At 41.2% G+C, this 12,192-nt stretch overlaps 2 protein-coding genes across 2 annotated transcripts in view; one reads left to right on the plus strand and one right to left on the minus strand.

The window, feature by feature from the left end:
* Positions 1 to 5,799, plus strand: part of clcn1b (chloride channel, voltage-sensitive 1b) — a 24,998-nt gene extending 19,199 nt beyond the window's left edge. Inside the window, exons 15-23 of the mRNA XM_020610840.1 lie at positions 1,834 to 2,047; positions 2,151 to 2,284; positions 3,281 to 3,462; positions 3,560 to 3,641; positions 3,740 to 3,822; positions 4,064 to 4,108; positions 4,203 to 4,316; positions 4,855 to 4,941; positions 5,338 to 5,799. Coding sequence (XP_020466496.1) covers positions 1,834 to 2,047; positions 2,151 to 2,284; positions 3,281 to 3,462; positions 3,560 to 3,641; positions 3,740 to 3,822; positions 4,064 to 4,108; positions 4,203 to 4,316; positions 4,855 to 4,941; positions 5,338 to 5,799 — 1,403 coding nt within the window. The remainder of the gene's footprint in view (positions 1 to 1,833; positions 2,048 to 2,150; positions 2,285 to 3,280; positions 3,463 to 3,559; positions 3,642 to 3,739; positions 3,823 to 4,063; positions 4,109 to 4,202; positions 4,317 to 4,854; positions 4,942 to 5,337) is intronic.
* Positions 5,800 to 7,599: 1,800 nt separating this feature from the next.
* fam131bb (family with sequence similarity 131 member Bb) overlaps positions 7,600 to 12,192 on the minus strand; it is a 20,854-nt gene continuing 16,261 nt past the window's right edge. The window contains 2 exon segments of the mRNA XM_020610841.1: positions 7,600 to 11,400; positions 12,115 to 12,192. The exon segment at positions 12,115 to 12,192 is cut by the window's right edge and continues 153 nt beyond it. Coding sequence (XP_020466497.1) covers positions 11,182 to 11,400; positions 12,115 to 12,192 — 297 coding nt within the window. The 3' untranslated portion in view covers positions 7,600 to 11,181.

Genomic DNA, 12,192 nt, shown 5'->3' on the forward strand with positions numbered 1-12,192 from the left:
GTTTATTTCTAAAATCCTTGAAAAAGCTGTTGCAAAGCAGTTATGTGACCACTTGCACAAGAATGATTTGTTTGAGGATTTTCAGTCAGGATTTAGAGTCCATCATAGTACAGAAACCGCATTGGTGAAAGTCACCAATGATCTTCTCCTAGCCTCGGACAAAGGACTTGTCTCCATACTTGTCCTCTTAGATCTCAGTGCTGCTTTTGACACCATTGATCACAGCATCTTACTGCAGAGACTTGAACATGTTATTGGGATTAAAGGAACTGCGCTAAGTTGGTTCAAATCTTATTTATCTGAAAGATTTCAATTTGTTCATGTTAATGACGAATGTTCCACACAAACTGAAGTTAGTCACGGCGTTCCACGGGGCTCTGTGTTAGGTCCAATTCTCTTCACTTTATACATGCTCCCTTTAGGCAATATTATCAGGAAGCACAACATAAATTTCGATTGCTATGCAGATGATACTCAGTTATATTTATCTATGAAGCCAAATGAATCAGGTCAGCTGGTCAAACTTCAAGCATGTTTTAAAGACATAAAGGCCTGGATGACCTGCACCTTCTTACTTCTAAACTCTGACAAAATTGAAGTTATTGTGCTTGGGCCTGAACACCTTAGAAATCTGCTGTCTAATCATATAGTTACTTTAGATGACATAGCTCTTGCCTCCAGTACTACTGTGAGGAACCTTGGAGTCATCTTTGATCAGAATATGTCCTTTAAATCACATATAAGCCAAGTCTCTAGATCTGCCTTCTTTCACCTGCGCAATATTGCAAAAATCAGGAGCATCCTGTCTCAAAGTGATGCTGAAAAACTGGTCCATGCATTTGTTACTTCCAGGCTGGACTACTGTAACTCTTTACTATCAGGATGTCCCAATAATTCCCTAAAAAGCCTCCAGTTAATCCAAAATGCTGCAGCCAGAGTACTGACAGGAACTAGCAAGAGAGATCATATCTCTCCCATATTAGCTTCTCTCCACTGGCTCCCTGTGAAATTCAGAATAGAATTTAAAATCCTTTTCCTAACATACAAAGCCCTTAATTACAAGGCTCCATCGTATCTTAAAGACCTCATAGAGCTTCATCACAACAAAGCACTTTGCTCTCAGGTTTACTTGTGGTTCCTAGAGTCCACAGAAGCAGAATGGGAGGCAGAGCCTTTAGCTATCAAGCTTCTCTCCTATGGAACCAACTCCCAGTCTCAGTTCGGGAGGCGGACACCCTCTCTACCTTTAAGATTAGACTTAAGACGTTCCTTTTTGATAAAGCTTATAGTTAGGGCTGGATCAGGTGACCCTGAGCCTTCCCTTAGTTATGCTGCTATAGGCCTAGGCTGCTGGGGGGCCCAATGATGCTTTGAGTTTCTTTCCCCTCCCCTCCTGCTCTGCTCTGCTCTGCTCTCTCCTTCCTCTCCTCTCCCTATGCTTCTATATGCCACCATTACACATTACTAACTTTGTGTCTCCTCTCTCCCGTAGTGTGTCCTCTCTCTCTCCCTGTACCTTTCTGCAGGTTGCCCTGGCCCTGGAGCTCTATGTCTCTGACGAGCAGTCACCAGCCACATTGACCTGATCAGTGTTTGATTGTTGTGTCTTGTTGTTTTTCTTCTTTTGTCTCTCCTCTATCCACTCACCCCAACCGGTCGAGGCAGAAGGCCGCCCACCTAAGTGGATGGGATAGATGATAACACTTTGCTCCCTGCCTCATAAGGACTCACAACACTCTGACCCCCCTTTTTCAGTTTTACTACATTATAAATAGTATAAACACTTACTCTTACCACATATTCTTCTATTTCTTCCCCTCTGCTCTGTCTCAGGTGCCGCAGCGATGACTGGAGCTGTCACACATACGGTTTCTACAGCAGTAATCTGCTTCGAGCTGATTGGTCAAATTTCCCACATCTTACCCATGATGGTGGCAGTCATCCTAGCAAACATGGTGGCCCAGGGTCTCCAGCCTTCTCTCTACGACTCCATCATCCAGGTGAAGAAGCTGCCATACCTGCCTGAGCTGACCCTTGGGCACATCAGGTAAAGTTAAAATGGCAACAACCCATATTTGTGTGTCTGTATTTTTCATACAACTGCCATTTGAATACAAATGGTAACTACTGTAGTATCTCTGCATCCCCAGCAAGTATAACATCTTTGTGGAGGACATCATGGTGCGCAAAGTGAAGTTCTTGTCTTCTCACTCTACCTTTCGGGAATTAAACCATCTGCTAGAAACCACAACTCTAAAAACCATCCCCCTTGTCGACTCTAAAGGTAGAACAACTTGTAAAGCCACTCACATTCAGTCAGTGCTTTAGGAAATAGTTTGGCATTTTGGGAAATGTGCTTATTTGCTTTCCTGTTGAGTTAGATGAGAATATCAATGCCACTCTCGTGTCTAGAAATATGAAGCAATGGCCATTTAGCTTACCACAAAAAGTAGAAATAGCTGACCACTCATTAACATGCTAGAAACATCAGGAAGGCACTGCACCCAGCTAAGAAATAGTGCCACATATAATTAGAAATTATATCAATGTTTTCCTTATCATTTGTACCCCTTTACTTTAGTCTTCCCAAGAGTAATTTACACCTGAGGTGGGCATACTTTCTTCTGGAAAAGTTGAAAGATCAGTGTCTATACAGTCAGCTAAACAGCATAATGAGGTCAATTTGTCATTGGATAATTGATGTCAAAAGAAAAAATAAAATTATATAAAGTTTAATACTGGGTGGAATTAGGAAACATTCATTAAAAGCAGTGGAAAAAAGAGCAGTCCTTATCTCAGTTTTGAAAATGGCTACAATTGGGGGAGATCTGAGTTCTTCTGGGAGCTGGTTCCAGTTGTGGACAGCATCGTGACTAAAAGCACTTTCACCTTGTTTAGTTCAAACTCTGGGTACCACTAGCTGACAAGCCCCTGCAGATCTGAGACATCTACCAGACCTGTCCTCAGCAAACATATCTCTGATATATTTTGGGCCCAGAACATTGAGAGAATTGTAGACAATAAGTAGGGCAATTGAATTCTGTATTTGACTGGAAGCCAGTTCAAAGATCTAAGGAGTAATGTCTTCCCTCTTCTTGATGTTTGTCAGTATTCTAGCATCAGGATTTTGAATGAGCTAAGTTAAGCTAACAGGCCCTAGATTCGTACATGCTGTTCAGAGATAAGACAGGTGTTAATCATCTCATGTAACCCCCAGAAAGACAGGGACTAAGCAAATTGACCTAAATGTCACACTAACATTCAACACTTGCTTCTGCAGAATCCATGATTCTTCTGGGCACCATTGAGAGGACAGAGCTTCAAGCTGTCTTTGACTGGTGGCTCTCCCCAGAGAGGCGAGTCTTTGAAAGAGGTCAGAGTTCACCAGGCCAGGAGTCTAAAGGCAGCTGGGAGTCCTTCACCTTTGTTGCAGAGGAGGGCAGAGAGGAGAGTATCGACAAGGTAGAAAAAAAAAAGTAAATTTCTTCACAAGTAGATGAGTGTACAGTTTGTTAGTTTCAAAAAGTCATGATACAGTTACATATATCCTTCCCCCAAGACTGCTCCAGCACAGGAAGAATATAATGGGCCCACCCCGTCCCCCAAACCTCAGGAGCTTTCCACCAACCACACAGACTCAGGTAACATGGTCTTTCCTCTACATATGAAGATAGGTTCACCCATCAAATGTCACTTCCTCTCTCCTCCTCTTATATGTGTTTCCAAACCATGTCCTCAGACAAGCGCAAGCTGCCATCTGTCAGGAGGACCTTTAGGAGACTCTTCTCCTCCACGTCTTTGTCAAGCCAAACTGAAGCTCAGGTAAACTACTAGGATCAGCCTCACATACTCTAAACTTTCACTGTAAAAGCTCAAAGGAGCAGTGCACCAGTGATTTGTTGGCAGTGATAGCTCAGAGAAGGGCATCAGTCCAGCATGACATGTTTCAGAGGAGCTGACATTTTGCTGTGCCATGAAACCAGCAGGGGGCATCTTACTGTCATCTGTATGGATGTTTAAACTAAATCCATCCATCTGTCCATAATCTTTCTTTCTTCCAAAGGAGACCACAGCCCCACCGCTGAGTGACACTATGTCCCCAGAGGAGGTACTGTGCTTTATTAATTCAGCATAATGAGACAATTAATCCACCCAAATCAAGAAATAGAAAGTCTGAGTCCATCTCTGTCTCTTGGGATTAGATGGTGCAGATCAAAGCCTGGGAGGAGGCAGAGCTGGACAAACCGATCGATATGGAGCAGATACGTATAGATCCCTCCCCATTTCAGCTGGTGGAAAGAACATCATTGCACAAGGTGACCACAGCACCACCAGGGTGAAATGTAATTGCATGTGAACATCATGTATACAGACACTGACTGTGCAATTTTAAGTCATGACCATTTAATATTGTAAAGCAGCAGATTTTAAATAAATAGTTTTCACATTTTCAGAAAAAATACTTTTTTTAATGGACCAATCTATTACTCTAACTGGACTTCATGGATTTTATATCAGTGTTTTACCAAAACCTTTATTTTGTTCATTTAGAAACAAATCTGTCTCTTGTGAGTCCTCCAACTTCATTTCATATGAATGGAAATCAGTGAAGCCCAAAAACCAAGAAATGATCTGTATAGCTTATTGCAGCTTGTTCTCTGTCCATAAAACATTCATTCCTGAAACTTGATTTTATGTTGTGAACATTCATGCTGTGTAGCAAAGCCATATTTTTTCCTTTACCCAGAGAGAAATTGTTTATTAGGAACAGTGCAGCCATGCAAGCAGAATACTGTCACAGTACAATACATTTAACACTGAGTGGGTCATGTCCTCCTCTCTCTTATTACTCAGACCCATACTTTGTTCTCTCTGCTGGGTCTCAGTCATGCCTATGTCACCAGTATTGGAAAACTGGTGGGTGTTGTGGCGCTGAAAGAGGTAAAGTCTTTTTTTCCTTTATCTACATGATTTTTGTCACCATTCTTGGTTTGATCCTGTAATGTGCCATGGCAGCGAGCTGTAACAAATAGTCGTGGGCAGTTGTTCTGTCACAGGGCGCATCATGAGTGAGTGCTTTGGAGTGCAAATGGGTGAATGGCCGAATAATGTGCTTTGAGTGTGCTGTAAAAGCATAGAAAGGCGCTATACAAGTATAAGACCATTTACCATTTACCATCATAAGTTATGCTCTGATTCATGTGGTGAGTTCATTAGCTGCCCTCATATCTCATCTCCCTGGATGTTCACTTTAATAATCCCACATTGTCACTTCAACACATTTTTGAGCTTTTTGCTTCATCTATGATATTTGAAGCTCTTCCTCTCTTATAACAGCTACAGAAGGCTATAGAGGGCTCAACTCGCAGCGGGGTGAGACTTCGTCCTCCTCTGGCCAGTTTTAGTGATGCCAGCAGGAACAGTAAGAAGCACCAGCCTTCCTCATCCACCCCTTCCTCTCCCACTCGGGACAGAGACCTGTGGGGGGAGGGGAAAAGGAGTGGAGGGGAGCTGGACCTGGAGTCCAAAGAGGATTCCAGGGCAAAGACATCATCTCCAAGAGGAGCTCCTGAGTGTGACACTGCTCCCTCTTCCCCCAGCAACATGGAGAGCATTAGTGGCAGCACGGCCACCACAAGAGGAGCTGATGGTGCCCCACAGGACCCAGCATCCCCTTCTACCTTATCCTGTCCTTTGGCTTCACCTCCTGCCTCCCCTATGTCACTCACCATCCCCATCCTCACACTCTCCTCCCTGCAGAAGGAGAGAGAGGGGGAGGTGTCAGATGAGCCCATATAAGAGGATCAGGTTTAAGATAAAAGACTTACTTTTATTTGATTTCACTTTTTTTTCCAGGTGCAGAGCTGTTGTCTGGGTGCAGGAGTCAGGCTGACTTGCAGCTTTCACAAACATTCAGCTCTCAGCAAGCTGGTGCACATAAAGCTCATGAAACTTTTTTCTACTCTACTCTTTCACTCTTCAGAATCTCAGGTGCCTTCCTGTGTCTTTTGATCTGCAAACAGACTGTGTTCAGTGTCCATCCATATCTTGGAAAGGTCGAATGTAACCGTATATCACATACTGTATATTGATGCCTGTTCATTTTGTTACCTATGTTGGAGACACCAATGAATTGTATCCTGATGAAATATTATATTGATGAAGACCTGATTAATTTGACCTAGGTCAACTAGATCAACCTCAATCAGTACACTTTAAATGGATAATTGTAAATTATATAGCATACTGTTTATTAGCTGTATGATAAATATTATCACTTATAATAGCCTGTAATTTTTAAAGATAATAAATATTTGTTTGAATTATTACCAACAATAAAACAAGGATTAGAAGAAAAGCCAAAGGTGTGGTAGCTATTCTGGAAAGATGTACTTAAGCACAGCGCTGGAAATGTGAGCTAAAAGCTAAAGTCAGCGTGCTAATATGCTGATACTAAGCAGGTGTAATGTTTACCATGTTCACATTTATACAGGGTGGGCCACGTAAGAGTAGCCTGCCTCCAATACCAGTGCCACGGGCAATATGGGTACACGGGCTACTTTTTGTGGCCCACTCTGTAGTTTAGTGTGCTAGCATGCTAATATTTGCTAATTAGCAATACAAACAATACACTCTATGTTGATGGAAATGTCATTAGATTTGCAAGTAGCTATGTTCCGACCATTGACTGTAAAAACGATGGACAGGCTGACAGCTCCCAAAAGTGATGCCACTAAAACCCGATCACCACCACCTGGCTGGTTGCAGTATAGGTCATAAATCCTGCCTTCTCTATGTTAGTGGATGGGACATGAGCCACAATAAAAACTCAAAGTACGGATCAAATCAATTTTTCCCAGTGGTCACTTCTGTGGTTTTTGGTAGATATTATCACGTGAATGTGTCCACAAGTGGTTGTTTTTCTGGTAAGTTTGTTTTTAATAAGTTATTTGATTATATAAAAAAATTAACTTGTCTCATTGGCTTGACCACAACTTGAGATGGGTAGTGGCCAGTCAAATACATACAAATGCACATGCTTGATAGGTCACTTTGTAACATTAATGCTGTATTTCTACTGCTTCACTTGTGATTATTACAACAAAAGATAAAATAGTTAGCAGTCGGGGGAAAATGTCGATGGAAATCCGTCTAATAACTGCTGAGATATTTCACATACACCACAAGCATGGCTAAGAAAATAACACTATATTAATGATAGCATTCCAGGCTTAAAAAGGAACTATCAATGAGCATATAAACATTGTTGTGCTGTGAAGGTCAACAGTTATTTTCACTTTGTGATTCCTATGCGAGCTTGAACAAATAAGCAGCTGGTCCCTATAGAGGATGCCTGTCTGTGAGAATTTGTCATTAATATTCTCCTGACATGAAGTCCCTGATAAGGGCTGGAGAAGAATGTTTTTGGAAAATCATGACAGGCTGGATTATGCTTCTGCCAGTTCCTTGGTGGTGGTTGTTTTGTCTGACAAGCATCAATGAGCTGGCCAGAGACGCTGGCTGCCACCAAACGTGGTTAAAAAGAGACATCCATTTGTTAACACTCCAGAGAGAAAGGAGTGAATGTGTGATAATGTAATTATTTACACCTTGTGAAAGATATCCACACATATGCACAAAAATGCCATTTGTTGGTTTGTTTATTCGTTCTTTCTCCACAGAGGGAAAAGAAGAGGAGACAGGTAAAGGAGCTGGAGAGGGCATAGGAGGCTCTGTCATGCAGGAGAAACAGGGGAGAGGAAGAGAAACGGGTAGAAATGGAGAGTTGCTGAAAGAAGAGGAGAGAGAGGGAACCATGTGGAAGAACCATCCCGTGCCAGCCATTCAACAAGCATGCATAGGTGTGAGTGTTATGAGTGTACACTGGTTTGACCAGCCACACTGCCTCATTTCAAACAAATAATCCCAATTTTATAAACTTTTACAAAAGCCATCCAGCGTTTTATACAGCGATTACTTTTTTGACACACACTTCCAAATTATGTCTATGTTACATATCTGATTGCCTTAAACCCCCTTTGGTTGATGTAAAAACTTTTTTTTTTTTCTCCAGGCAGTGATTCTTCCAATAAGACAGCGGACAACTTACTCTACACTGACAGACGTACCGACAGACACAAATATACAGAGCAGATACAAAGAGAGGGACAGACGGAGAAAGGCAGAGAACCAGAAGCAGATTTTGAACGTCATGCCTGCAGACATATTACTGTAATTCTTGGAAGATGGCAGTAGAATTATACAAAACGAGGATCTCAGCTGCAAACAAAGATGTCATCAGCAAACCTTAACATCCATAGAAATATATTTGGCTTCTTGTTTATTCATTCATTGAGATAAACAAAAAAAAGGAATCAAATAACCCAAATTGAAGCAGTGTCTTTTCTGGTATAATTGCATGTTTCTTTGTGAACTAATATCTTTTTTTAACAAACAGTCAAGCCCAAATAAGCCTTAAGGTTTGTACATCAACAAATAGAGCACATTATTAGCCTTTTTACCATATTTGTTTTTAAAAATCACGGCTCAGAAAGAAAAAAGATACTGCTCCCAAAAGGGTTGATACCTACATGACTTTTAGACTGCACAAGCTGTCACATTATTCCTCCCCAACAAGTAATTGTTCAATAAATAAATGAATATGTGCCACTGTGTAAAGACATCTGTATGCATTTTTGAGCCCTCATAGGCTGATCTAAATAGTGAAATAACAAGATGACAGATTTGTTATAACTGAGAGCTGCCAAATGAGCCATCTCTTATCTCTCAGGGTGTTTTTTTCTGCATATAAAGTGCTCAAAACCAAACCTGAATGAGACAGCTTTACAACCATGACACCTATTCTAACTTATACTGGAAGGGATTTCAACAAGTTAGTAGAAAAATAAACATTGTCCCCAACATTGCATAAAGAAGCAATCAATAAACAAATTCATTCAAGTCAATAAATGTTTTTTTCATCTTAAAAGTTTCCCACACAATCATCAAAGTGAGAGGAGAAGGTGCTCCCCAACAGAGAAAAGATGTGAACAGTGGTTGTATATTGTTCGTCAGTAGGACATGCACAGAAAGACCACTTGGTTCACTGTTTAACTCGACCCCCCGCTGGGAAGCACCCATGTATCCTCAGGCAAAAGAAAGAAAAAGTCAAACAAAAAACATGCCTTCGCAAACATCATTATAATCACTATCGCACTCCAGGCAGCCACTTCACAGTAATCACAATGAGCAGGAAGACACCGATCTGTTCAGCTCTAGTGTTCAGTCCTAGTCTTCTGTTCTATTCCCTGATTGGCTGATTGAGCGGCACACGGGCTAGGATCACACTGTGAACTCAGACCTACTTCTGTAACCTATGGAAGGGGATTAGGGCCATTGTACAACATGTATTTGAGTTGTGAATTGTTTCTCAAATATTTGAGATTAAAGTCAGAATTCTAAGGAAAAAAAGTCAAAACCAGAGATTATGTCAGAATTCTGTTAAAAAAAAAAAGAAGGCAGAATTCAAATACATGTTGTACAGTGGCCCTATTCCTTTTTCGTACACACCATCCAGGTCTAGCGATTGCTTTATTTACAACACAGACATTCCTCCGTTTAATTTGTCTTTGTGTGGCGGTACACATCCCAAAATAAAGTGGGAAGCCAGAGGTGTAAAAAAAATAAAGAAATCAAACTGTAGTAGAACAGTTGTGACTGTAAGTGAGAAGCGTTTTTTTTATATATTATATATTATTTACATCTCTATGGCAGAGCTGACACTGGTCTGTCGGGGAGCCAGTGCTTTGCCTGCCTATTGCTGGTTACAATTTAGATATTTGTGTGTGTGTGTGTGTGTGTGTGGTGTAGTGGTGGTCTAAGTGAGCCAGCAGTGAATCCGTTTTTAACATGTTTAAAAGAATCCCTCATTCATCTTTGTTCATTAAGAAAGCGTTTGATTCTCGTCCATGTTGGCGATGAGGAGACATCAAAACAACACTCAGGTACTGCCACCTGTCTTCCAGTACATTCAGAATAGTGGTTATTATCCTCAATTTATCACGACTATGTCTATGGAAAAAAGCAGCTGAGGGTTTATGTTGTTAAGTGGCTCGGTTTTGGTTGTCGGTGGTGCTGAAAGCTTTCAGAGTGGGAACTGGGGAACATGAACAGTCCAAAGGCAACCTCTGATCTGCTGGATTGCATCAATGCAAAAGAGATTTGCTTATGCAGCTCTGTCTTTACTTCCCCGTCATAAAACTTGTTGTTTAAGCCCACTGTGGCCCCACCTGGGATACTATGGTTCAGTGCAAAGTCTATACAGTGTTGTATAGTACTCTGAAGAAACATGCATACAGTGAAACAGAGTAGGAAGCACACAATCCTTTCTGTGCAGTATTCAGTGTGTGCAGTCAGCAGGACAGGCCTGTCCCTGGGTTGTGCCTTGGGCATCCTGGTGCCACAACATCACAGAGGGGTTCAACTGCATTTCATTGAAATGCTGACATTTTCTGAGCCTATTTTAGTTCCATGTAAAACAGTTTGGCTTGCCGTTGTTAAAGTATACTGTGTTAGTTTGATGCAGCAGGGAAGTTAATTTGATTAAACACCAATATGTTGAGTAACAGCTGTAAACAGAATAGTTCTCCCAAAGGAAAACTTATATCTTATCATACACTTATACATAGCTTTTGTCTTATTCTTTGTTTTTGCTTTATTACAAAATTACTCTTATTATAATGTTTCTTTATGTTTGCTTTTTAGTATCATTATAAGACGATGACAGGATTGAGCTGCTTGTCTTCCTAAAAAGCATGCATGTTTCCATTCCTCTCCTCTTCGTCTCAGTGGGGATTCACTTCTCTGATGAAAAAGTCTCAGTCAGTTGGTGCTCCTCCTCCTTCTCCTCCTCTTTTTCAGTTTCTCCATCCTCACTCCTCTCTTCTTTTACTGTACCTTTGGGATGTAAGGCTTAAAAGAATATAAATGTCCTTTGTTGCATCAGCTCATGTCTCATTAAGAGTCCAAATCTGTTTCTCGCCATTTTGAAGAATTCATCTTGCAACCAAAAAGTTTTTAATACCTGAAAAGGAACAGATTAAAAGATATATGTTGTATTATTATGCTCATTCCTTGCTGACTGCCCCATCAGTTTGTAAAAAGGAGTCACTTAGTAGCAGCTCAGTTGGTTGCCATAGAAGAGGCCGGCCCTTCCTCTTCTTCCTCTTCCTTCTCTTCTAGCGCCTGAGGGAGGCCAGAGGAAACATCAGAGGCCTTCCGCTCCGTGAATGGCTCTGCTGGCGGTTGCCCTGGACTGCTGCCTCCAGAGGCATCCCCTGGTTGTGTGGGCGGAGTCAACGTGGCCAACTCTGGCTCCATGCACAGTGTGACCTCTTCCTCCTGATCAGGACAGACAGGTCCAAACACATATAACAGTTTCCGCCAACTTAGGTCAACACAGAAGCTGTTTAGAAATGGGTGCACACCATAAATTGCCAGTTAGCCACTGAAATATAAGAAGGGTCCATAGTGATGACTTTGCAGGTTATGTTTAATTAATTAAATGTTAATTGTCCATATGTTTACAGACTTTTTCACAGACATAGCATTTAGCAGTCATTATTATGTGTTTGTGTTTTTCTTGTTTTATTAGTTAAATCATAGTTACTGTACTGATGCAGTTGTGCATAGGGACAATTTCTTCCTTAGTGATACATATGACAAACCTAGTAAGTGGACCTTGACACAGGATTTTTTTTGGAAAATTACTGCTTCATCACTGAACTCACATGCTCTTTTCTTTTTGTTTGTATGTTTAGCAAGCTTCAACATCCAAGATCCCTGAGTATCAAATCTCTGAGCTGCTAAATAACTTTGCATTCAACGGCTACATCTTTAAGAAACCAAAGCAATGACACTTTTGGAAGTGTTGTGCATCGAAGCACAAGTGATTTGATATTTCACTTTAATAAATTTGGGGGACTTGATTTTTAATCACTTTATGGAATAAAACCACCAGTAAGGTTTTTTACAGTGCTTCCTCAGCATTTCACAGATCAAATATTAAACAATGAAGATGTAATTTTATGTAATCTAACCCCATGTTCACCTCACCTTCACCTCTTCCTCTTCTTCCTGCTGCTCCAGCAGCGGGGAGTGTTCTGTTCCCACCATCTCCTCTCCAGAGGGGAC

The sequence above is a fragment of the Monopterus albus genome, unplaced genomic scaffold (assembly GCF_001952655.1).
Source record: "Monopterus albus unplaced genomic scaffold, M_albus_1.0 scaffold107.1, whole genome shotgun sequence".
Classification (NCBI taxonomy): domain Eukaryota; kingdom Metazoa; phylum Chordata; class Actinopteri; order Synbranchiformes; family Synbranchidae; genus Monopterus; species Monopterus albus.